Source organism: Xiphophorus couchianus, chromosome 20, assembly GCF_001444195.1.
Source record: "Xiphophorus couchianus chromosome 20, X_couchianus-1.0, whole genome shotgun sequence".
Classification (NCBI taxonomy): domain Eukaryota; kingdom Metazoa; phylum Chordata; class Actinopteri; order Cyprinodontiformes; family Poeciliidae; genus Xiphophorus; species Xiphophorus couchianus.
In genome coordinates, this window is record NC_040247.1 from 14,245,697 (window position 1) to 14,273,463 (window position 27,767).

The 27,767-nt window shown below is 36.2% G+C and overlaps 1 protein-coding gene across 2 annotated transcripts; it reads right to left on the reverse strand.

Moving 5' to 3' along the window:
• Positions 1 to 192: 192 nt before the first annotated feature.
• On the reverse strand, positions 193 to 27,650 carry slc38a3b (solute carrier family 38 member 3b). 2 transcript variants are annotated; one of them, XM_028001900.1, is made up of 17 exons: positions 27,403 to 27,650; positions 16,790 to 16,963; positions 16,448 to 16,468; positions 16,266 to 16,347; positions 15,694 to 15,809; positions 12,865 to 12,938; positions 12,367 to 12,459; positions 11,520 to 11,601; positions 7,178 to 7,260; positions 5,312 to 5,370; positions 5,040 to 5,213; positions 4,882 to 4,961; positions 4,693 to 4,793; positions 4,317 to 4,441; positions 4,091 to 4,235; positions 3,205 to 3,308; positions 193 to 3,066 (listed from the first exon to the last, which is right to left on the reverse strand). In XM_028001900.1, exons 2-17 carry the CDS (start codon positions 16,891 to 16,893, stop codon positions 2,962 to 2,964), a joined length of 1,548 nt encoding a protein of 515 aa, XP_027857701.1. In that variant the 5' UTR covers positions 16,894 to 16,963; positions 27,403 to 27,650; the 3' UTR covers positions 193 to 2,961. The 2 variants fall into 2 exon arrangements, with proteins under 2 accessions (XP_027857701.1, XP_027857702.1); XM_028001901.1 differs by lacking the exon at positions 16,448 to 16,468.
• Between the last annotated feature and the right edge of the window lie 117 nt (positions 27,651 to 27,767).

The following is a 27,767-nucleotide window of genomic DNA, read 5'->3' on the forward strand; positions in this document are numbered from 1 at the left end:
GATAAGGTACAAAGAGCCTGTGTTGTGGGAAAGATACTCTGTTGATGGTTGGAGAAGTAAAAAAAAAAAAAAAAAAAAAGCCTCAACTGGCTCAAAAGTCTAATATCATAAAACAATTAAATGTCCAAAGTTTGTGCAAAAATAGAACTGCCAGAACCAAATGAAAGACAAATGAAGACAACAAAGGCCAAATAAAAACATGTACAATTATTTTATTTCCAAACTAAAACTGTCCCAACTATTTACACTTTACAGTCTACTGTAAATAAGCATCACAAATATAAAATGTTTACATCTATATACATTATTTATATAAAGTTCTGCCTTGTTGATTTGTTTAACATGCTGAAACATAACATCTCACACAAAATGATTTACATATAAAGGATTTTTACTACAATACTGACTAGAGCTGAAGCTGTGACACTAATTTCAAGGCATTTCTATACAGTAGGTAGTCTGTTGTTATTGATGGCATCACCTTCACAGCGGACTAATAAAATGTTAAACAAAACAGGACAATGCTAAAGGGTAATTACATCATAACATCTACAGGAAAGGCAAAAAATAAACACCATGTTAAGAGAGGAACATAAAATAAGCTGTGTCAATCAGTTTCAAAAGTCTGTGTAGAACATATAGTGTCATAATTAAATCATATTTGTTTGTCAGATTAAAAGTAGCTTTTGAAAATAACCTTCAAGCATGCATTAAACATGCCTTTCATGAAGCCCACATTCCTGTATTAAAATGTTTTTTATTGATCTTTTATAGGTAATATTCTAATCTTTAATTTCATATTCTCATTAGCCATCAGTGGAAACCATCATAACTAACAGAAATAAATATTTGTGAATAGTATTCTTGTGAATCTTGTTTATTCAACTTTTATCTCAATAAAAAACTACTGAGTTAATAAGAGTCTCATCTGCTATATTTATCCAAAAATAGATGATTTATACTACAAGAGTCATGATACAACTTTGTTTCCATAAAAAAACTGACATGTAAAGGACTAAATACTCTTTGGAAACACATGTTATATTTTGACATACATGGACGATGAAACCTTGCCTCATTAACACTGTAACACATTTTTGGTTTGTAATCCATTAGAAGCCTATCTGTAAACCTGAATTTTAGTATTTAGTATATTTAGTCATGCCATTGTGGGTTCAGAATTTCTCTGAAAATTGTTTCGGGAGGTATTTGGTCAAATATGTAAATTTTACAACATCATAACAATAGCAGTTTTTCAGTCTTAATCATTCTACAGCACAGACAATAAAAGTTGCTAAATGTGCATTACTACATCATGCAAGGCAGTAAATCCAGATCCAAGCACTTTAAAAGCTCATTAAACCTGTACCATTAAAAACTCTGCAGCTGTGTCACAAAGGCACAACACTCTTGTCAGTTTATTTGCTGCAGACCAGGCACTATTTAAATCAGCACTTTTACCTTGTAGTGTATAAACATGTAGTAAGGTTTGGTTAAATTACTTTAATATATATACAATGCTCTGAAGTATGAGTTTAGATAGATAATACAGAAAGTTAGAGTATTTATTGGACCATTTGAACATTATTGGAAAAGGGACTTTTGTGAATTTGGATTATGTTAATGTTCAGTCAGTAGCACCAGTAGTTTCTTGACTCCATTGACTCCAGCCCTGATAAATATTTGAAAAAAGGATCAGAATTATATATTTTTTTGTAGGACTGATAAAAATCCATAAAAATAAACAAATTTGATCATGTTTATTAAATGAGGATAAACTAGATTATGTAGTTATTTGTATTTTAAAACATTTACAACCTCTCTTAAATGGATGTAAATTGAGCATGATTATTACTTTCAATCTTGATAAGATTTTCAAGTAATGCTTCATTTGTAATCGATTTCTTCCTGTTTTTCTGGGGTCTGCATATGACACAGAGGCCATGTTTGTACCAGTTACTCTTCAAAATGGGGAGAAAAAACAAACATCTAAATCAAGTAAATCAGATTTGTGTTATTTTTTTATGATAGAAAATTATTTCAAGTCTGTTTACACCTCTTTACCAGGGATGCCTAGGAAATATTGCCAAACCATGCTATTCAACTAATAGGATCGGCGTAATCGACTGTAAGATTATTATCGAAAATCGCAGTATGTTTGGGATAAAGATGCAATAAGAGGAAGTTTAAAATTTCTAAATTATTAATAAACATTGTCAGTTTTTGTCACCATAAAAGAAAAAAAATGTAATGCATTGATTTTCTGGAGGTAATCAAAGACGGTAGTTAAATATAGATCATCCAAAATCAGAAAGGAGGTAACTAAATAAATATACACTATTTATTTGTTTTTGTGCTACTGCAAATGACAAAAGGCACAGCAGTTTTAATTCATTTGGAAACATTACTGAAAAGTTAAAATGTCACTTCAAAAGCATTAGAGCACTTCAAAGACTTATTCTACATGATGATGATGATGATGATGATGATGATAATGATGATGATGATAAGTAGTTCATACTGATTCTGGTTCCATGTGAGATTATCTGACTGCTTCTTTTTGTGCATCTCATTTAGAACAATTAAAATAGTTTTTGTTTTTATTTATCTACACAGAACCAGCTGCAGTTATTAGTGTAAAAGTAAAGCCTTAGAAGCAGGAGACAACCATTTCATCCTCCCGGGTTGATTTTGTGGTGTAATTTTAGAAAACTGCATTAGAAACTCTCTGTAATATAAAAAAAATAAATTAGAAATTGCAGCAAATAGAAGATTTTTGTTCGGGTATCTGTCTTCCACGTAGCATTTATTATGGTGTGTATTTTGTATTGTGGCAGACCCAGACTCTGTGCTGGACAGCTGGTAATGTGTCCAACTGAGGTGAAAGCGCTCCCTTTCTAATGAACATACCGAACAACCATTTCCAAACACTGCACACACAAACACGCACTGAAGCAGCTGTTAGTGACCTCCAGCAACCTGGCTGGTCCCTGACGTCCAGTCGATGAAAATGAAGCTCAGACTCATCACCATGAAGGAGATTCCCAGAGCAGCAAAACAAGTAGCCTTTAAAAAAATATTTTAGAAAACACAGAGAAGCACTTAAGACGAATGATCTACTTTTCAATATTATCTAAACTGACAAATATCTAAATTGAGAAATAGATCATGAAAAATGTTTAATGAAAGATATTTATGCCTCACCAGTATTTTTGAAGTGGAGGTCATGGGTTCATCCTCTCTGGGAACGATGCGGATGTAGAAGACAGCGGGGAAAATGAAAATGAGGCAGGGAGCTGATGTGGCACCTGGATCACATAAAGACACATAAATTTGGTCATACAAATTTTTTATACTTTCCTCTTCGAAAGGCTTTATCTGACCTCCTTTCAGGACATGAACAAACTGTATCGGGTCAGGTTGTATATCCTGCCATGATGCAGAAAAAATCACTCACAAAGTCACTTACAAAATCGGCTTTAAGCTTTTCATATTTGGTTATGAAGCTGTAGAATTATTTTAATATATTGATAAACTAATTGCCCCATTCGGAAAACAGCATTGAACCACCCACAGTTCAATTTTTTGTCATGTGTACAGGATGTTTTTTCTAATCAAACCAATTTATATAAATATTTAAAAATAAAACTTTTCCTGGTTTTTATGTTAATTTGTGCTCTGTCTGTCATATATACATTTTAGAGCAGGCTTTGAAGATGTCGCCCCCAAGGTCCTCAATGTTTTTGCCTTTGACGCATTAAAGGTGACCTGCACTCTGAGGACACACTTCGACAATAATATTGATTCTAGCTGTCACTTTCTCCTAGAGTAAACATGTGCTAGTCACATGTCTTAGTTCTCACTTCTAAGCCAACATTGCATAAAATTACAGTGCAAAGTAAAGAGTAATAATAACTTTTTTGTTTTCTGATTATATATTGTAAAAGATGTCTATGTTGGTCAGAGGAGGCATTTTGTATTTGTGAACCATGTTTAATCACCCATGATGGAATTAATCAACAAAAAAAAAGTGAAATATAATCTGGACCTACTTAAGTTTTCCATTAAAATAATACTGTAATGCACTAACCAATGATGCCAAAGATGCCCAGAATGTTGGGAGCAAATATCACCAGCATGTTGATGAAAGTGAGCAGAACGAAGGCGATGCTAACATGACGTAACCAGTTGAAAGATTGGCTGGGAAATAACATCTCCTGGATGGCTCTGCGCACCTGCACATTTTATCATGCGATTAAAAAATTCATTCGAATATTGTGTCTATTTGAAGTGTGGAAACAAAGGACCCAACTTACAGGGAACAACACAATGGGCACGGTCAGCGTCACAGCAGTGAGGACAGCCACTCGGACACACAGGATCAAAGTGTCATAGGGATCGATGCGGTTGTACGTATGCAACAGCTCCGGCTCCACCTTACCTGTATGGACATTAAAATAAAACCGATTCATAAAAACACTTTCACAGAAAAAATAGTGGACAGCATTTTATTTCTAGAGGCCACCACTAGAGGGAGCCTGCAATCTGTGTAATAGAATGCTAGTTTCTTAACCAAAGTGATGCAGAGACAACATCAATGTTAAGATAAAGGGTTCCACAGTTTTATAGCACTGTATGTAAATAGTCAGTTCTGTTGTCTCATTTTCTTGTTTTGTTGTCAGCTGCTCTCACCATAAAAAGTCAGGTAGCCAAAGAGAGCAGCCAGAAAGTACATGGTGTACATGAGAAGGATGGAGATGTTGGAAACCTTTTGCATCTTTTTCTTTGTGGGACTGAAATCAGAGATTGGAAAGTTATGCGAATGCCACATTCTGCACTGACTTCTTGTTAAATATCACAAGGTTACGAGGGGAGACTCACTTGCGTAGCTCGGTGTAGATGGGCAGAACCTCAGGGTGGCAAACGAAGGCAAAAGCCAAGATTGGGATTGTGTACGCCGTCTGTGAAGAACAGTCTGTTCAGCACCTCTATGTCCAAGTTTCAAAAAATGATACAGGAATAAATAGCCAGCTGCCCACCTGTGAGTTGATTGTGAACATGCGTGGGGTGCAATGCGAGTCCTTGTCTTCATGTGGCAAACCGTCGCTGTAGTCATGGACCAGGCTGGAGTCATTCAGGCCAAGGTGTGCAGCGGTGCTGTTGGTTGAGAATTCCTCAAATGGGCAAGGGATCTGAAACTTCTTATAGGTAACCTACAACAAGACGGGGAGGAAAGACGGGTGCTATAAATGTGCTATCAGAAAAATATACCCAAGGGTGCTGCTCTTATGTGAGAACTGGACTGACTTACAGCAGACAGAAAGAACACCATGCAGCTGAGCGAAAAGCCGCTTGTGTAACCAAGGTAACCTGAAAATGAAAGATGAAGTTAGGAAACACAGAATGAACTGAATTACAGCCCTGATTCACAAGAAAAGAAACATTCAAGCTTATCTTATTATTATTAAAGATGCTACAAAAAATTTAAAAAAATAAAATAAAATTAAAAAAATAAAAAACTTGATCAGAGCCACCTAGCTATGGTGAGAGAGTGGAAACAGTATGTTTTTGATGTCTGTTGCTAAACAGATTTTGTTGGACATGAGGGTGTGATTATCTGAAGGTAACTGATGAGAACCTGCTGCTCTCACAGCTGGCAGCAGGATAACAACACGCTAATTGCTTGATGTCAACGTACTAGCTCCATCTGAGTGTGAGGCGGCTTAATGTTAAATGATATTTCTAATTAATCCCTTCTTAACATCGCAAATGTTGGCTGCGAAATAAACTTGAGTGAAAATATAAAAATGATCCATCAATTTAATTTTAAAGTATTTAGTCAGCTCAAGATACTCTGCGGGTCATATTTGAGGTACTTGAAAAAAATGTAATGCTTTACCAAACTATTTTTTAAAGTTAAAATTTTGAGACAAAAGAGCATAACATTATAACATTGATTTGAGAATTTAAATAACAAACCACAGTATCTGCATTGGCTGAACTTAAACAACTAAAGAGTGAGTTTCCTGTATGACAGCTGCTCTTATTTAAAGCACGCGCTGGTTTGTTGTGGGGAAATGTTTAAGAGGTGTCAGATAGAGAGTATGGTGAGAAGCAAACGTGTCAGTGAGCTAGTTAGCAATGTTATTACTCTCAGAGGAGAGTTTCTAAAGTCAGACTGAAAGTCTTTGAAGTCAATCAATACTATAAAGCAATCATCAATACATTTTGAGTAAAAAAATACTGTAGCAAAAGGACAAACCCTTTTTCTTCACTGAGTAGGTTAACATTACTAATTTGCTACTTATTTGCTGAATGCCAGATTATCAGACAGATGTTTTGTGTCACTTCCTTCAAAGTCAAAATTCTTCATAAATTAAGCTTTAAAACAATTTATTCAGATGATGATGTCAATCCTTTGTATGTTTCTGGTAGGTTAATCCCAAACATTTGAGCTAAATGGAACCAAAGCTGTGGATGTGTTTTTCAAACATGCTACTCCCTTTATAATATCAGGGAAATACCTTTACAGTTTCGTGATCCCTTAAGGCACCATGTTTATCTGTTCAAAGACTTATACACAGCAATGAACAGCATGTAAATGTCTAGCCATTAGGTTCTGTGTGCCAGAGACAAATTGCTTAGGTATGAAATATGCATATTAACCTCATGACAGAAGAAAAAGACCCAGTGAAGATGCTGGCTTAAGCTGGAAAGTGGGGGACATTATGCACTGTGAAATGTGTTCTGTACCAACATGGACTGAAATGCCACTCAGCAAAGAAGAGACCAGTAAACCAAAATCTGCATTAAAGGTCAGGTTAGAGTTTGAAAAGCCACTCTAGGAGAAAGACACTAATGTTTGAAAGCATTGTCTGATAAAACTAAAATTTAAGTGCAATAAAGGCCATTGTTACCTTTGGTGGAAAAAAGGAGAAACTTGCCATCCTTAAAAGACCATCCTAACGGCTTCTCAATCTTTATCCTGGCATTTAGCAAATAGAAACATTTTTGATAATCCCAACTGACCCGAATGAGGAAATGTTTAGTCTGATATGTTTTTACAATAAATGCAAGGAACCTATGTTAGTCTACATATGCTTACAGTGAACTAGTATCATATTCTGCTTGATGCACAATTGTTAGAAATCCAAGTTGATGCATCAAAGTTACTCACCGAGCCGTTTCATCAGAGCTAGGGGCAGGATGACACTGGCAGAGACCATGATGACCAGGTAGTTTCCATTCAAGTACCACAAACTGTTGGAGAGAAGGCAAGTATACTTTGGTGAGCTCAGTATTACAAACATTGCCACACACAAACATACACAGGGATGTGCGGAATTGTGAATAACTGCTTAAACAGATTGTTTATGAATAACTATGAAGCAATATCTGTTACAAATTTAAGTGTCCAATGTAACCTGATGGAAACATTCTCAGGCCCAAGGCTGTGGAAAAAATGTGTGTGCTTCTGTTGCTATCGTCAGAAGTACTGGAATAGAGCGTTACATAACCGAACCAACTAAAAATATTCAGTAAGTATGTTAGTGCTGACACGTGTCTCACACCTTAATCACTCACCCAAGGCAATAAATCAATGAGCGTGGAAGAACTTATATGATCATAAACTACTTGCACTACTTGCTCTGTTTGAAATCAACATCCTGTGTATGCTCTTCATTAAAGAGATTAATCATTTATCAAAGGCATCTCATGTAAAGTGTGCTCCTCGCTAATACAAACACATGTGTGCTTGGAAATTTTTTCTGAACTAATGTTTTGCGTCGAACCAATACAGTAGCTTTGTGTACTACATAGATGGTAAAAAGTTTGCAAACACTCTCCACCAGCATACACATCACTTCATTTAAAATAGACTACACTAAAATAGAGTAGATACAGATTAATTGTTAATTTGCACATACCTAAAGCAGGTTTAAGCTTTTTGCAGTCATTAACAATGTTTCTGGTATAATTCTGGCCAAATATTTAAGCCCTCTGCTTGGCAGAGCAGGGTGAATTCTTTTAAAATGTTTGGTTTCCGGGTGAGACCCTGACTTTTAAGCTTGTCAACAAATATTCAGTGGGGTTTAGTTTGGGGTTTAGGAAAAATATAAGCGTACTGACTCAAAAGGTTACCATCAGAGGACATAAACTTGGTTTGAACGGTTAAGCTCAACCCATGATAACAGACTTTAACAGAAAAAAGTCTGTTACGAACTCGAAATACATGACCAGTGTCACGAGTCAGGGAAGGTTGTTTGACCGAGTCTGAGAGAATGCAGACCAACAAAGAAATCCTCCCTTCCAAATTGACACGTAAAATTTGAAGCTACCCATAATGATTGCCTTCTGGAGAATAGTTTAGACAAAGACAAATTGAGCTATTTGAGCAAAAAGTATGTTTGGAGGAGTCGAGGTGACAAGTTTTAATTTAAGAACATTGTACTACCAAGCATGACTATGGCAGAATCATGCTAAGGGTGTGTTTAGTTGACAGTTGTATTGTACGAAGTTTGTGTAATAATGCAGATGCCGAAATAACTTCAAATTCATCAACTTTGCCTCAAATAAACAGATGGTGGATGATCCCAAACACACATTAAAGCTAGTTTTTGAACAGACAAAGCATTAAGTTTCTATTAGTAGCCCAAACTACAACTTTACAGAAAGTTTTATTTATGCTTAAAGGTCATGCCAGAGCCAGGTCGTAAATTTTACCATTTAGCAGCGATCAAATATCTATCCAGAATTAAATCGGAAGCTTGTTGATGAACTAAAAAGGGTCTGTAGTTTCTCTGGATCTTGCAGACAGACAATTATCAAAAATATTAGCAGTGGTACAGGCATATATTAGAGTTGGTAGGCATGGGTTTTGCCATGCATGGATGAGAGAAAACTGCAATAAGTTCAAACTTATATACCCTAATATAATTTTTACACTTCACTGATGTATAATCACTGCTTCCTGAGAAAAAAAGGATTATATTAATCCTTTTTTCATAATATTGACAGGACACAAACAGCCTGATATTTAATAGCATGTTTATTATCATGTGAACAGTCTTTATTCAGTGGCAACAGATTTTAAATCATTATCAGTGGAAAACATCATATCACAAGCAGCAAGCAGCTTAGATAAATTACTGTCAATCCATTTAAGCGCTATTGTAGCCTAAATCTAGTGCACACAGAGGTCTTTGTGTCCCAGAGCCCCCTCATCTATTTAAGCTGCTGAGCCTGTTATTCTTGACCCCGAATGAAACAGAATTGGGGGGATAAACTGTCTGTTACAGGTCTCCAGGCCTGAGCATACAGCAATGTCTGTCACAAGTGGAGTGTGTGTGGGTTTGGAGGAGCCCCTTGAAAGCTCAGGAAGTCACGCATAGACAACAGGTCATGAGTCTTGCATTCTTTCGGTCACTAGGTCATTTTAGCTGATCAATTTTCACACGCGAAAGTCACTGGTGACAAATGGGAGTCCCATCCAGCTTGGAGTTCAGCTTAAAGTCAAGTTCTTCAGAGTCGCTCCAAGTTGTTATTAAGTCTCTGTCGGAGTCATTAGGGTTCCTGAATTCCAGCAAACAATAATCAGTTCAGAACAATTATTATCACACGCCTACAAGCAGGTTTAAGTAACTCAGAGATGCACAGTTTTGGGGTAAACTCATTGTGCACTACATTTCACAGCACATATTTTTAATTTATGTCAATTTGTTGCAAATCCAGGTCTTGAGTAAATTCAAGAAAAATCTTAACCACTTCCAAATGTTTGCTCAACTTCACTGCAAACCCCATGTTTCCCCTGATCACATAATCAATTCAACAGGATCGAGCCGTGTCATGACTTGAAAGAGTCCAGCTGACTGCCACATGTCATTGCTGCCTACTTACAGAACTACTGGACACAAATAAAGCTCCTAGCCAACCACTCAGCCCACATTCCTTTTTGTACCTTTGATGCCACGAACCTGGAAAATGTTGGGAGCCTCAAGTTGAGACGAACAGTCAGAGCCAGTCCTGAGCTGTCCTGTCCTTATGCTTGGCTTTGGAATTTGGCAGCAGAGTTTCACACCACCTGCTGCCGTCGCTTGAGTGAGTGCATGTGTACAAAACAGTCATAGTACTTCATGCATCACTTTTAACTATAATGAGACCTCTGATGCACCTAATGGCTGTGCTGATCCAAGAAGCTAAAGGAAATTGTGATTGTTGTGCAATATTAGGACCAGCTTGAGTCTTCATGGAAGAGCTCGATTAGTTTAAGATTAGAAGAAGGCCACACCATCTGTTGCAAAGATCTCTCTTGTTGCTCGGGCCAGTTCTTAATCTGATTCCAAATTTGGGACTTGTCTGGTGCTACCGTGAGATGGATGGTGTTCTAAATATATTTAATTGCCGTGCAAAATGAATCAGCAGTACAGGATACCCCCCGATGTAACTGTGAAAAGCCACAGCTACAGTAAACTGCAAATGCTTTGAGCCTTTACTATTCTTTTGATATTTTAAATGTTGACCACTATTTCTTCAGGCTTTCAATATATTTTCCAAATTTTGACTGTATTTTTTTTATTATTTTCTGCCCACTCCTTGCACCTAACCATGACACTGGATTTTAGAGTGATTGTACCTGAAAAGCAAGAAAAGTGAACAAGTGGTGGTCAAAGAAAATGCTGTATGCCATAAAACCTTTCTACCACAGATAAACATTAATACCTTAATTTGATATGTTTTAGAATCGGGGAGAAATAGTGCAAGACTTTCCTGTAATTATTCAAATAAGGTCTAAAATTTATTTATAATTTAAAGAACAAGTTAAACATTCTGCACAGTAAGGGATGGTTTTAATATGACATTCTGCCCAGGGCAGCACATCACAGGGGGGATGCCTAAAGAAAAAGTGATTAAAAAACATATCAATTTTTAATATATTTATCTTCTACTACTTATCTGCAGCTCTAGTCAGTGGTAATGAGCACCTCTACGTATGTTGTGAAAAGTAGAAGCAATTTAAAAGAAAAACCATAGTGGCTTACAACGGTTAAGCTGATATCTGATTCCTGGCTAATAAGACAATAATTTAAGAAGTAACGTATTGATGGTGTGAGGAAGACAGTTGGCAATTTCAAATACTTTTAGCATCTGTAGACTTACTGGGAGTCAACAATATAAATATACATAGATTTTGATAACTGTATTGCACTGATGGTACGCAACATTAACTACTTGTATCTGCATCACCGACAAAAACATCTGAACCTCCTATTTATTGCCCAATTGACTAACTATCAAGGCCTTCCTGCCTCTCAATCAGTTCTAAGTATTCACTATTTTCACACCCCCACACTGACCAAACCAACAGCACATGGAAAGCGAAACATTTGTTCCACAAACAACCTGCCAGACCACAGGCAAAAACTATACTCTGGGTCAACGACCAGCAGGACCATTGTGCCCTTCACTTGAATTGGCACACTGATGTCTGTGTTGACGAGCAAACAAACAGCAACACTCACTCAGAGTTGGGGTCCGCCTTCAGGAAAGCTTGAATGACCAGCGGCAGCTCTGATTTAACGATGTACAGGTAGCTGGACATAGCTGTAAAAAGAAAAGAAGAAGATGCAAACAAAATATTGTTTAATTATAACCTGAGAGTGACTACTCAGGAATATTTAATGTTATGGCATACTTATTTACATGCGGGAGAATGGCAGTTATTGCTTGAGGTTTTAAGTGGTCTGGTAGATTTTACTATTACTACTATTCTCATATTAGTCTACTTTCACTACATAAAAAGGGATTTTAGCTTTTTTATCAAAAGTCTTTCAACCTTAATAAAGTAAATTATGACCATTGATTATTTATCATCAGCCAAACAGAGTCTTCAGACTGGTTGCATGTTTAATAAACCATTTATATAAAATTATCTTACCTCTAAATTCAATGATTTAATTGAATCTCTTTCGATTAAAAAAGTTTTATATAAAAAAAAACCAACTAAAGTAATTTATCATAATTTATCATCAATTTAAGCACAGGGACCAGTTTGTCTCTCAACTGTCCCAGTTTGGGACTTCTAACTACACATACTGTATGCGTCCTATGAGCAGCTGTATTTAATTTACCCACCACAAACAAAACAGCTGTTTATCAGCAGGCTTCTTACTGTTTTCTCGTAATATTTCTCCATACCCCATACTTATCACAAAGAACAAAAACTAAAGTAATACCGGTGATTTAGGTGGATGTCATTATCTGTTTGGGGGTTTAAAGTCAAGCCAGTTTCACGGTCTATAATTCTTGCTTATAGAGTTAAACTGTAAACTATAAAATTCCCGTCATAAATTTAATGAGGGTGCTCACCTCCAATGTTCTGCAGGGTGATTGCGATACCAGCAGCCATTTTTCCAGGAGTACCAAAGGCCCTGTAGCCCAGCTGTTCATAAGAACGAATACCTGGAAGGAGATTACAGACAATTACAGCCAGATAGATTTGTTGAGATCCTCCTCAAAGCAATACAATAAAGCCACTTTAAAAAACAAAAGCAATAAAACATAATAAAATTTATCAGGTAACTGGTTCAGTATTTGTCAGGACATTTTAAAATTAACTTCATGTTACATGATATTTTTTTTTTACATTATTAGATTCCTTTCATATGATCCATTGCAGAGTTCAAAAAAGTTGGCAGGAAACCTAATCTGCTAAACGTAAAACCATGTGGCATGTAAACATTTCAACAAAATGACCAAAGTTTCCACAACAGTTCTGTTTTATCCAAGGCCTTTATATGTTAAGAAATCACACAAAAGTTTGTAGGATTTGGTTAGAAAAATGTTGAAAAGTGACACAAAACTCACCCACGATGCCAGAAGATTTGAGCAGTAGATGAATGGAGTAGGATGACAAGGCTGCAACTGCAGTCAGAAGAAACCTGTAACAAAGTTAGTTGTAAATCTATTAATATCAAGATTAATCTGTGTTTTGTTTTTACATTGTATCCTGCCTGTCTTCTTGAGTCTGTCTTTACCTATTTAAATATGAGAACCCGGACTCATATTTGGGCACAAACATTCCTGATAAGTCGGGGTGCGTTCACAACCTCAGCCTTTCTCAAGACCTTTCTAAAGCCCATTACGAACACACTGGGATGATTATGGCCACAGCTAATGTGAAAGTCATTAAAGCTGAGCCAGAATGACTGATATCCCGCACCAATAATTACATTTTAATTAGGTGATTGAGAGTTTGTGAATCATTTGGAAATGGCTACCGTTCAATGCAAAACATTTTTGGTTCCAGAACCTATTGAACATGACAAACGTTTTACCTTTAGTCATTACTTGTGGAAGATAATAGTTTCCAATGATAAGGGATAATTTTCTGAAATATATAGCCAGATTTAGAGTGGAATCTTGGTTCCTGTGGTCACAATTATTGGATTTGAAAATAAAAACTCCTGATTATAAATGCATAACTACAAGGATATTGCACATTTATTTAGGCAAGCTTAATACTTTTGAGTAATATAAAATATAATTTGGTGTCAATGTTATTTTGGTCATTAAATCTAAAAGGTTGATAAAAAATACATCCAGATTTTTAGAACATTTTGAAAGGAATAATGAATGAATAAACTATGGATTAATATTGATTGACATGTAAACAACAGCCGATGTTTTTGTCATAAATTGCGGTGTTGAGGTGGTGAGGCAGACGCAGCAGACCCAGGATGCAGTGAAAAATGATGGTTTTAATGAAGAATGAAGTCAAAACAGTCCAAAAACACAGGCACCATGACTGAGCGGAAGCCAGGGCTCGATGCTGGTAGCAACTGGTTTTACTAATGGACACACGAAGGACTCAGAGCACATTAGACAAGGGCCCGACAAAGACACAGACACACAGGTGACACTAAATACACAGGAGGGTAATCACAGAAACGAGACACACCTGGGAGTAATCAAAGGGAGGACAGGACAACACGAAGACTCAGGGACACAGAAAACTCTAAATAAATACACAGAAAAACACAGAACATGACAGTTTTCTGTTCACTCTCCTGCAATCGACTATCACTACACAAACACAGACTACATGACTGGGACATTGAGAGTCATAGTGGGACAACAACAGCCTGCACAGCTCAGGTGAAAGTAAACAACCTGCCCACATGTCTCACTGTGATCTGGAGGTTTGGTTATTCTGAGCTGTGTCCTTTCTAGGACCTACCTGTGGTAGCTAGGGTAGGCTCAGAGTCTGAGGAAAAGGGTTATGACTAGAAGTGGGCATACCAGAGTGTTCTGTATTAGCAAGATGCCCAGTGGCACATTAAAAATGAACCCTTCACATAACAGGTCGTCAATACAAACTGCTTATTTAGCTTGGATTTTGCAGGTCATCACAACAATGACCAAAGATTATTAGATTATTCATTTTGGGCTGCAGTTACTACTAAATACATCTTGTATTAACCGGTGATGTGGACCTTACAGTGGAGTAGTTGTTATTGTCATATTTGTATATGTTGTTTGGCACTAAGGTTTCTTGGTTCTCTCATTTCCTTCTTTGTCATCTCTTTCTGCAGCTACAGAAGTAGACTTCTAGTTGTTGTCTTGTGTCCTCTATCCATATATATGCTCAAAATATGTATCCTAAATTGAATAAACCGTAAATAGAATTAGAAAATATATGAACTATTTTCAAAATGAGCAAAAGTGTCTTGTATTCTGATGTAACTAATCATTTCTTCCAAAATGTTTATTTTCCTTGTTCAGAAAGTGTAACGTAAACTCCCAGAACACCATATGTAAACACTAACCATCTAGAGCAGTGGTCCCCAAAGTACGGCCCGCGGGCCAGATGCGGCCCGCCTCCACATTTGGTCCGGCCCCCTGAACAATACCAGAGTATTTTCATATATGTGCATTTTTATTTGATAAGTTGGACTTTTGCAATAAAATGTTCCTTAGTAATGAACTTTATTTATTATTAACTATTAGTTAGTAACTATTTTATACATGCATATAATTGACCCTAACCCTTTTTTTATGTGGAGAACCCAGTGTTATTTGGTTATTATTTATTTCATAAATAGTGTTATTTCCTGACTTTTGTTCTCTGAAGAATCCAGAAAAGGTTATTTGATTGTGCTTTCTGAAAAACAATACATTTTTATGTTTAGCACTCTTACAATCGTCACACTTTTTCTGTTACAAACTGACCCCGGCCCCCCATCAGAGAAGGGACAAGTTATGTGGCCCTCACAGGAGAAAGTTTGGGGACCCCTGATCTAGAGCCTTTTGGGTACTTTTAGAAAATGAACAAAGCAAATTTACTTGGTCCCAATGCACACACTGCACAACGGGAGTATTTCAAAAGGGACAGACACACTTCAGAAACAACTCTTTTCCATCCACAAATCTATTTATATGTTAATGCTTAGACTCACATGACATACATTTCTCAATGCACAACATACCTGGTAAACCGGAAAAGCAGTTTTAAAAACATAAAAAAGGACACAACAGTGTCACTACAAAAGTAACCTAAGTCATCCTGACACAGTTATACACCCTTGAAACCCAGGAAATTATGTCGGTATTAGAACATGCAAAAATTTGTAATTTTTTGCCAAATCATGTCATTCAAAATTATCTTAAAGTTGAAATAAAAAATTATTTACTCACAAGAAGAGAAGTATGCCAGTGTTCGCCATGGCATAAGCCAATCCTAGGATGCCACTGCCCATAATCGCATTGCCAAGGTTGAAGACCGACATCCCAAAGGAGGTCTTTCCTTCAAACTGGGAATGAATTTGATAAAACAAAACAAGAGCAAGCCTTGAATGACCTCAATGTCTGAAAATTTCAAACTATAACAGCACTGAGTGCTATAAAAGTGTTCTTTACTGCTGCATTTTTAGCTATTCATGTCATTTTAGTAAGTAACTTCTTGCAAGCAAAGTGTCATGTAAAGTCCAAGAAGTTTGTGTGAACACAGATTACTCCAAAAAACACAGACCAGTCTGACAGCTCTGCAGTAGCAAGCACAATAACGTGAGCTCAGACATTATTTTTAAAGTATGGAGTAAAGCACTTTCATTCACTTGAATTTATTGTCAGTCCCTTTGCATACCCAAATATAGGCTCTCAAGGGGGAAAAAAAGTTAACCTTTTTAATAAAATGTTCCAACTGTGACAACAAAACATGAATTAAATTCAACAAATCACAAATTTACAGTGTATTTAAATATACGTACATCTGTGAAACGTGTGGGTTTCTTTCCATGTGTGTTAGGTAAGAACTCCTCACTCTCAAGTGCACCTTCGGGGTCATCAAACCTGGGGATCAAAAGTACAGCAGTGAATTTGCAATTTATTGATCTCTTACTTGTGAAAACATCAGAAAATAAAATTTCAACACAGTTCTTTACAAACCTACCTGAGAGTTTCAGTGCCATTTCTGCACACGGATCCGTCAGACGAAATCAGCACAAAAACAAGGCAAACATGCATTTAAAGAAATGTAAATTTTTGGACAAATAAGTCATACTTCATGTTAACCACATGAAGTTAGCTACTTATTATTAAACATAAATTAAGGAGCCTGATTTACTTTTTGAATATAAACAATAAATATTGGCTCATTTGGTTTATTGTGTTTTCACAAAAGTATAACCACAGAGAGACAAAAAGAAGCTAAGAAGAGTATAAGTGATTGAAACATGCCGTGATAACAACAAGGCAACCATTCATCTGTGTGAGAAAACGTAAGACAACTCACTGATCTTCTGCTAACAACGTCTTCATTGGCACACCCATGTCATCTCCAAGATCATGGGGTTTTCCATTGGATAATATGTTCATCTCTGACTCTGCAGGCTCCATCTTTTAAGAAATATCAGATTCTCTTTGGCCTGAGCGCGTTCAGTGAAGGAGGGGTCCAGCTCTTGAATTTCTAAAAACAAAGAAGGTTATAAGAGCATTTCTCTCACAGGACAACCTTCAGTAACAATACAAAGGTTTCTTGATACAGCTGTGAAAACAAAAAACTTAAAAACAAAATTGTTCATGATGTGATTTATTTTATCTCAAACAGAATAGCAACAATTATTCCTAGTGCTGCCAAAATAATATATTACCATTGTTATATTAACAGTATGTATGCTACTTAGTAACTGTCTTTCGGTAAAATTAAAATAAAGTCAAAATTTGTTTTGTTGAATGTAACAGAAAATAAAAACATCCTCTTTTAGCCAGCTGACTGGAAGTGTGCAGCAACAGGTGGGGCGGGGTACTTTACAATTCATAGTGCCATTGAAAACTTAGTTATTTCCAACACTTTCTATGGATTATTATTAAAAGCACTATGAGTCATAGGAACAGTATGACAAGTCATTTTAAAATTGTAACTTTGGACTTGCTTGTGACCTCCTGAGTCAGATTTGTACATATTTTTCTACAAAGTTAAAACTGAAATAGGGTTGATCTTTAAGTTCTAATGACAGCAAGTTCATTTTTGACAGTTTTATAAACAAATTTTAATTCACTGCAAACTAAATTCACATTTAATTGAATCTGAAACCAGCAGACAGGAGGCGCATTCATAATAAAATAAAGTGTTGGCACTTGTTTCCACACAGACATAGTAGAGAACGATCCAGAAGTATCTCTATCACACTTGGATCTGATTCAATTAGGGTTCACTGTGGCACTTTAGCTGTTTTTAGGTGAATTAGGACATCAGTGCACGACTACGTCAATTCATCTGCTTGATCTCTGTTCTGCAGGTAAACAGCACACACTTACTTTTGGCATAGTGACCCAAAAGACTTCTATCCTGACTCACATCATTGTTGGAACATGTAACATGAAAAGAGCTCACAAGCTATGATGTCATCCCAGAAAGTTTGTAGGAGTTTCGCGTTTCAGTTAAGAGTAAAGCAAACAAGTCAAAGATATCACCACACAGTCAAAGGTTAAAGTCTGTCTGCGTTTTCAGAATTTTGCAGTTCCATGTAGTAAAAATCTACTAATTAACTGAACTACTTCTGAAACTACAAAAAGACAAGGTTGTGTAATGCTGTAGAAATACCCCCTAAGATCACTCTTAGTGTTATTCATACAATACAATCAAACCAAGTAGACACCATTCAATTGCAGCTATAGTAGAAACCTGAGGTAGAAAATAAATAATGTAACACTGCATGACATAGAGTAAAACATTTAAACAGGGAATACTTTTTATCTTCAATAAAGAAAAGTATTATTGGAAGAAAGATTCTGGCTTATCTCCTGAATGAAAAACTAGCGTCACTGCATCCTGTTTCAGCTCTGTACACTGATACTGATTATTTACACAGAGGTATACGGGAAAATGTTTGATTCAATTTAAATCTAGATCACACTGAATTCTGCAGGATTTTGGTGCTTTTGGTGCTTTGTTCAGCTACCCCTCATGTAGCTGAACAAATACATACATTCGAGATGTTTTCACATGAGGACGGTCCAGGAAACTGGGTTTGACAGAGTTTGATGGGCATTCCCCAAGTTCAGCATGCAATATGCTGCCTTTAATTTGAAATGTATTTAAACTTACTATTCATTAGCACTTTTTTGTTTATATCTCATTGAACTAGAAAAACCAATTGTGCTGTACAGTATGTATTTGCGAACATATTATCTATGTGTTTTAATGGATATAATTGAGATAAACAAACTGTTATCACCTTGAATTGTTAATTATAGTACCAAAACAAACAACAAATCTCTTTTTTCAGACTTGTGCTCATTGCTACTTTCAAGCCAATAATAATGTATTTCTTTATAGACAAATAGATACTTTACAGCAATATGTGTCCCGTTGGTACTTAAAATGCATTAATTTCGCCACAAGACAAGAGCGCACTCTATGAACTGTACTGAAAGGTTTTGGCAATTTTCAGATAACATATATCTGTAAATCATACATCACTTCCGCCCCTCGGTTTAGTTTACTTTGGATTGCTGGATACTCTGTTTGCTTTTTCACAGTAAGCAAACCAAATCAGGGCTAACTTCTTAGTAAACCGAAATTTACATTTTCAGAGATCAGATGAGCTTTCACACATGTAGCACTCCAAGATACAAACTCTGTTTACAGTGGAACAAAGAGGGCTGGAGTGAAATTATAGAAATAACACAAAAAAAGTGTTATCACACCTATCCATAGAGAGATCATAACCACTGTTTTCAGTTCATGAATACAGGATCAGTGAATTTACAGTAAATACAGAACTAGGTTCATCACTGATGTTGGTACTTTCCATCTCTGACATGTTGCATGTTTAATGCATGTCAGGAACTTGTTTTTGGCATAAATTATATTTTGATCTTTCAAAATAAGTTAAATACTAAGATCTGGACTTTTTCATTGCAGTGAAATGATATGCAATAATGCAAAAATGAAATGAAAATTGTTCTCTTTTAATTTATTTTCTTTTTACTTAAATGTTAGTAACTCTGTTTAAAGTAAATGTTTTCAAGAAAGTTTGATGGCTTTTTTTACAAATAACATTTTTTAATAAAAGTTGATTACATAAAGACCTACATAGTTAAATCTGGTCTATTGTCTGCATTTAAATTATTTTGGGTTCATACCCTGATAAACAAGGCATTTCCACAAAAATTTGAATGTAAATTCCCACAAACTGTCTTGAATGCAGAGTGAAAATGGCACAATTCAAAATCGCTAAATCAATAAAAAGGTGAATCTGAGAATGTAATCAGTTAATGTTAAATTTACAAATAATTTCTTGACACAATTGAAATATGTGTTAATAACTTAAGGGTATTAAGCATGAATTATGAGAACAAATACTGCTCCCTTAACTGAGAAAAGGACAGTATGATATTTCCCTGACTGCCACAAAGATGACCTGAAATGTTCCTGGAGCTGGAATCACTTCTGTTGAGCAACAAGTCATGACATGAAGATTAGAGGTCACATTTAGAGTTACTGGATCTGTGTGACATTTGAATGGTTTGAACAAGAAGAAGGGTGAACAACAGTTAATTAAAGTGTAGGACCTTATTATTAAGTATCTCAGAGGAGCATTCCTATTAACTAGTCCCCACTTACTCTTGTGTCATTTTAAAAGCAGGCAGCAATGAATATGGCGGCTGTTTGTGGCGCATCGGCACGTTGGCATGAGATAAACAAGGTTCAAGCAAGTGCACCTGGCAGCACTCGCTCATGCTACAACACGTGCCTGACGCAAACAAACCAGCACATGCTTGTGTCCTGGTCAGCGGCAGCAGCATTTTTCATTAACCGCAACCATGGGAATCCATGCCACTGATTTTTATGGGAAACAAGGTGCAGGTTTGAATCCAGACAGAAGTAAATGATCAATGCATAACATCTATGCATGTTGATGAAAAGTATTTCCAACAAAAAATGCAAATTAATCAAAAACAGAGATTCATAATTTATATAAAACCATATAAAATAAACAATCTTGTAGTCCATTAACATCACAATTAAACTATCGTAAAAGCAGATAATTTAAAGCTGACCTACTCTAAATCGATAAATGAAAAAAATGTCGACGCATTTGTGCCATTTTTAACCTAAACCAAGAGTTGACTATACAACCTATTGTTGAACACGACAGAAGATTTATGAAGTTTTTACTTTTTTATTTCTAAGATATGCCATGACTGTTCAAATATTAAACAGTTTACATACAATTAAGTCCCAAATTAATTGTATCCCTGGTATTTTTTTGATTTATACATTTTTTTTCATTCATTCAAGAGGATTGGTTATGACTAGAAATGAGGAAAACATATCTCAAAAGACAGCAAAGTAATTTAAAGGAGTCTCTAATTTGAAAAAAAAATGGATCTGTTTTATTCATAAAGAATGTTAAAAAATCTTTATTGGCACCGAAGAATAAAATATTCCTTTCAATTCCTGACAATCTTTTTGCATGTTTCCAGAGGTATTTTGATGATTCAAATCTGGTGATGAGCTTCAAATCTTTGGGTTAGAAGGACCTTTTACCCTCCAAAGATTCTCAATCATATTCATATTGGAACTCTGGCTGTACAGCTCAAAAACATTAATATTACTTCCAATCAGAGCACCAGATTTAGGAGATTTTAAAGATTACTTTAACTTTAATTTTACTATAGTTAACTTTGGGCTCAATTATAATACCTAACACAACTCTGAAAAATCACAACATAGGTTATAATAACAACTGGATTTTAATGTATTATTTGGATTTTTGTTGTGGTGTGACTCTGGATTTTTCCTTCATGATCAATACCATGAGCTGCACCCCTTTTCAAATGTGATATGAGCTAAAGATGTATGTACATCAGAAACAGTTGATGTCTGCTTTAATGACTATGGCTCATTACACAGACTAACATGAAAATGACTCTTCTCTTTGAACATCTCAGCCCTTATCAGTCAGTCAGATAATCAGACAAACCTAGTCAGCGAAAAGTTAAAAATATGTCATCCCGATTAAACTCCAGGCAGGAAGCAAAACTGGTTCAATATGTTTCCCAAGCTTCCAATAACGTTCGTGTTGGCAAAGGATTTAGAGGTCTCAAACTTCAAGAGCTTTAAATGTAATGATGATGCATATTGACTTAATAAATAGTGATTTATAAGGGTTGTACTGGTCCAAGTTAGCTAGCACTTTTTATACATAAACTATTCAAAGGAAGGCAGAATTGTTACACTGAAGATTTATGAAGTTTTTACTTTTTTTATTTCTAAGATATGCGTAACGAGTGGTTTAGATGAAGACCAGATTTGACCTTCCACCTAAAAAACTGCTTTCTACCAAGTCCCTTCATACTGCCCTTACAAAACATTTTTATCCCACAGGTGGCAACCTGGAATCAGCAAAATATGATTACTTTTATGACCTCAATTAGTGTCATATTTGCTCCAAAACTGGCCACACGATCACTTTTAATGTCCAAGCTATCTTTTCCAATGCTTATTCCATGAGTTGTAATGTGTGAGATGTGTGTATTACATTTTCATGTACTCTTTATTATCATCAGAATACTATATAATTTTAAGTCCAATCTCCAGACCAACTCCACTGTGAATAAATATCAAAGTTTCTTTAGAAATTTAGAAAAGAAATACTATCAGTAATAAGTTTAAATACGATTGAATTAAATATAAACCTCTCATTTTATTAAATAGAATGTTTGAATCATTCAATATAAAAACAAATCAGTCACGAGATTTGTCATTTTACACATGGTAAAGCTTGATGACAGCTTCGGTCTGTATCCAGTCAAGAAAAGGTGGTTTGCAAAAAGTAACTTCATCTTTTTTGCGTAGCTGTGCAGCCTGACGCCCACAAGTTATTAGTATTACTATTACATCTTGAGAAATAAATATGAAAAATCTTGTCATTATTTTTTTAACTTTACAATAGAACTCATGAAGTGGAGTGGTAAATAATTCATGCATCAGAAAGATTTTTGGTAACACTGACACTGATTTATTCATGCAAACAACGCTCTTTTTTTGTAACTGTCTTCTGGCCTCATACATGTTTACTAAAAATAAAACCCATGTCTGTTACATAAAGGTTCAATTACCTCGAATTAACTGTGAGTGTTGTTGAAATGTGGCAGGACATTTTTTTCTCCTGGAAAAAGCATAATAGAACAGCAGGAGATACTCAGCAATTACTCTCCAGGAAGCCTGGAGCACACAGTTTTGATGAGGGTCCGCTCTCAAAGTTCGCACATATAGTTTAACTTTGATTTATAGTTGAATGCTCTATCACTACCCTTTGTTTGCACTGATATTTCACAATATATAAATTCCAGGACAATAAATGGCTTTCAAAAAATGTAGCTTATTTAATGACCTATTCCACAGTTATTGGCAGCTAGCACCTGCATAGTACTCAAATGTTATCAAACGAAACAAGAAATGTATTGAAGGTGGCATCATGTGGCTTTAGGTTTAGAGAGAATTCACCACAGAGGCAGACTCTGTAACCAACAGAGAATAAAGTGAAAAATGTCATTAAATAATCTGATATTACATTTGATTTAAGTTCTTAAGATGTTTTTGTAGCACTTGGTAAAACACATATGTTATATTTTTCATTACATTTACATTTACATTTATCAACAAGAAAAAAGTTTAGCTTGAAAGATGTTCAAATGAGCATTCCTTCATAAACAGCATGCAAAGTGATACTGAACAAGAAAACCCATTTGAAACAACATACCTTGTTCATTTAAATGTGTATATCTCTATATATACAGTATATGCATCTACATAAGTATATACTGTAGATATAAAGCACCAATGTAGCAAGGTTCATGTGACATAAAGACATATATTGTTGTAAGTATTTTGTTCCACATATGACCATCTTATGAAACTACTCTTTATGTCATGAAAGAAGCCTCTTGTTTGTGCTGATAGTTTCTCCTCTCCATTCTCATAGCATAAATTAAATCCAGAAAAGGACTGAATAAATGCATCATTCTTTAAGATCTGAGTGTGTCCATCTGCTACTCTTCTATCCTTTTCTCCAAAAACGTCAGGAAAACATAACTTGGAACAAACAACCTTAGAATCGCAATTAAAAGTGGCCCAAATGCAGTTGCTAAAACACCAAACAGGTCAGCACATCACTGTCGTCACTCATGATCACATCTCTGTCGAACCTCAGCCAAATATTTAGTCTGGCATAAATCTGTGCACCCAAACTTTGAAACAGTCTGGCAACTATTATCAGACACACTATTTCCAGTGAGACAGCTTGATGCTAGAATGTAGCCTTAATCGGTCTGATTCGCTGATCTGACATCAGATCCAATTTGTTTCCTGAGTCCTGAGGGAAATATTAATAAAGTCTACAGACAGTACAAACAAAAGTAGGAGCAGTTATGTGGTGGACAAACATGTCTACATGTTTTACTGAAAACATGCACAAATTTGGCCTTCGGTGGGTGTTTGTGATTCACATGTCGTCACATGAGGCTGGGACTCAAATACCTATTGGAGCAGGATTTCTAAGCTCTGGTCGTCATGTTTTAGTCAAATATTTGACCATTACCGCTGACGTACTTTACTCTGTGATTTGTTTAAAAAAAATATGTACCTGCTACTAAATATAGCTTTGAAAGAGACATAAAACAAACAATGTCACAAGTAAGAAGAGGATTTAACTTGTTTTGGAACATACTATATGGATACTAGTGGAATAATAATATCTATTTCAGGTACTGAAAGATCCAAATTCAGAAGAAATAAGCTCAAATCAATACTGTGTAGAACAAACACTCCATGTACAATAAACTATTTACAAAATGACTTGCAAGGACTCCAAAACAAATCTAAAACAGCACATGATACAGTCGTGTTCAGCTCTCGCAGATTAGGAGCCCCATGACAAAGATAATAATAAACCCTGGAGTGGCTGACATTTAACACTTTGGCTGACTCAGATACAGAAATCCACACTTCTCTTTGATGGGACTGCAGAGCAGCTGGCTGCGTCCAGCCTGGATAAAACATTGACTTCCACACACTGTGCACCTGTCCACTTCCTGCCATTTTGACCGCTGCACGGCTCGAGGTCACTGCCAGCACAAGGGTTTATCTGTTCTTTTCGAACTCTGATCAAAACCACCACGAAAAAAACCATTAAGAGTTCAAACCTTCTTTCTCCATCCCCAACGGCATTGAAGCAACTTTTGCAATGTGTTTGATGTTCAAATAAGGTTTTTTTTTTACCTGTGTCAGTTTTACTGTGATGTCAAGTCATGGCCCACATTGGAGCAAATGGAGGTTATGGACCTCATTTCCTGTCGTGTACGTTATTGCAACAGCTGGTCCCTGTTCCAAGGCTGTCAAACAACCAAACTAGCAGCAACACTGAAACGATTTTTGAATATGAAACAAATCATCTTGTAGAAAAGGAAAGCCCCCTGAAATGACACTCAATCGCCAAGAGTATAACAAATTTAAGCTAGAATATAATAAAATAAACAGTGACAATAAGATTCTCTGAGATTCATTTTTATTTCCCTATCATTATGTTTTCTAAAAAACTCAAGGTTGACAAGCTCCACATTAAATTTCATGAACAGTCTGAGCTCAGATCAATACCATATTGATTATGTTGTGTATTTTTCATTCACACTGTTAATATTTGTCATTTAAAAGGCTTCAATCAATATGACAGCAGCACATTACATCAGCACATGACATCAACGAAAGGTTCAAAATAATAACAAGTGAAGGTCTAAAATTTGCATGCTACAACATGTAGAAAGAATTGCTTAAGACGTTGCTGATGGAAAGTGACTGCGATCAATACCTATAGTACAATGGCTCAGATCATATTTAGTTGCCAAAGGGATCATGTGGTGTTATAGACCAATAGAGGTTTTGTGAATAAGGTGCAGCTGCTGTTTCAAGCTTAAAAGAAAATGTCTCAATTCCTTTTAATAAAGTTCAGTTTGTGTTTAACCCAGACAAAAGTATGACCAAGCTTGAATTAGAAGGCAACCAGCTGAAGGTCCACTAAGGTCATGGATATCCTTTCTATTCTCTCTAAGGCTATCAAGCCAAATAAACTCTTAAAAACTTGACTTTTTAACACCCTTACATCCTTTCTAAATTAACCTTTAACAATGCTATCGGGCAAATCATGTTGTTGGTTAGAACATTTGATTAACTTGATAACCACAGTTTAACCTGTTGACAGACCAACACAAGGTAGCACATAATTGTGAGGAGGAAGACAAAGGGTTATAAATTTCAAAAACTGAAAAGTGTGGTATGGATTTATATATATATATATATATATATATATATATATATATATATATATAGTCACTAGCTCTGACTATTTAGTGGTCTACCTCTCTACCAGCTTTACACATTTAGAGACACGTGCTGTTGCTAAGAACCTGAATGCTCTGGCTGAGAAATCTGAAGCACCACCAGGTTCTGTCACCGGTATGGCTGTGTGCATCTAGAATGTAGTTGCTCGTATTAACTATCTGGTACTTCTGATAGTTTGCATGTCATTAAACCAGTGATGACTCAGCAGCAGCTGCTGGATTTTGTCTGACTGCAGCATAAATAAAAATGATGGTGGAGTCAAAGTAAATAAAGGTGCAGCACCTTCATTTGTTTTCCTGAGACTTAACAACCATACGCTACTGAGCGCTGGTATCTTGCAGAATTGTCCTGACCATAATGTGACCGTGAAGAAATGTATCAAAGTTCAAGGGGTGCAAATAGTTTTGCATTGCAGCACATGTTATAGTTGATTTGTTCATATTTACAATGCCAATATTTGTGCCAAAATGTTGTTTCAGAACCATTACAGGAAACCTAAATCGCACGAACTGGACTTGCCCCACAGTTTGAGAACCATGTCTGTGGAGCAAAAGCTTCTCATTTTCATTATCACCAGGCACACAATAAAAACACATCAGAGAGTAATGAGTGAAAATGCGCACCATGTAGGCTACTTTCCACACAGGGCGCTCTTTCCCTTTCTCCCTCTTCCTCCACATGGCTGTTTAGCCTACAATAACAAAGAAAGGAGCTTTAAATGGCCTCCGCTGGTTGGTAATGGTGTTTGTTTTGCTCGTGTATGAAAAAAGGAGAACATCTCTCCCCCATTAGCGGCAATATTGCCCATTATCTTCGATAGTAAGGAACAAAGTGGTTAAGCAAAAGGTGTAGGGCTGGAAAATGTCACGTAGAAGTAAGGCAGTGACGTCACGACACTAAGTTTAAGAGCGCTGCAGAAATCTGGTCTAGCAAATCCCAAACTAGGATATTTAGATTCCCACGCTGCAAATGCGGGTTTATGTGTCACACTATGTCACTTTTGCAACTTAGATTAAACAGTTTAAAAAGGTAAATTAAATTCCACGAGGAGTTTAATTTACTCCTCGTGGAGTAAATTACTCTCCACAATTCTCCCAGGGAGAATAAAACGCTTCACGAACAAAAGATGGACACCACCAGTTTGTCACTTAAAGCGCCACATGGTCCTCCTGACATGTCCTGAGGTTGGCGCTCCCTAACAAGAGGGAGCAATTTATGTTCTTTTTTTTTTATCACCCAAGACATTAAACTACAAGTTGGTGCAGCCACTTCGCCATCCAACAATAACACATTTGAGTTTTAACATGTTTCTATTAAGATTCTCTTCCACTTATGACTGACAGATGTCTTTGTTTCTAAAAAAAAAAAAAACAAAAAAAAAAAACACATAACACACATAATCCTTAAATATAAAATAAAACCAGTTCGTTATAATACCACAGAGTTCAGTAATGTTCCCCTTTATAAGAAACTTGAAAATAAGATTTGTCGACTCTTACCAAACGCACTTGTCCTGAAGATTTCAGCCTAATTCCACTGATGTCCAGAGATATTATAAAGGGCAGCGCTGTTTCCTTTCCTGGGAACCTCTCTTCTTTTTTCTGTGTTTGATATCTGCCTGGTTACGTGCGGTTTTTACTTGACTTATCGTGTCTCTGCTACGCTGCGGCGACAAAATGTGCTTGGGGAAATGGTCGGCATCGTAAAATTATCTTCAGCCAGAGCTGTGGGGGTCGCAACGTAGGTCCGCCTCCTGTGTGCGCACCCCACACCCTCTGTCCATCCCACCCACTGCGCCTGTGAATCCACTGGGAGGTAAGGTTTCAACACTTTTGGAAGGAAGGAAGGGAGTCTAGCTGATAGC

Excerpts from the sequence above, each read along its gene's own strand:
- slc38a3b (XM_028001900.1), bottom strand. The coding sequence starts at position 16,893 with ATGGAGCCTGCAGAGTCAGAGATGAACATATTATCCAATGGAAAACCC. Across the intron at positions 7,261-11,519 it reads AAGGCGGACCCCAACTCTGA|TTTGTGGTACTTGAATGGAA; the intron begins GTGAGTGTTGCT and ends TCTCTCCAACAG. Across the intron at positions 5,214-5,311 it reads TGGTGTTCTTTCTGTCTGCT|GTTACCTATAAGAAGTTTCA; the intron begins GTAAGTCAGTCC and ends GTCTTGTTGTAG.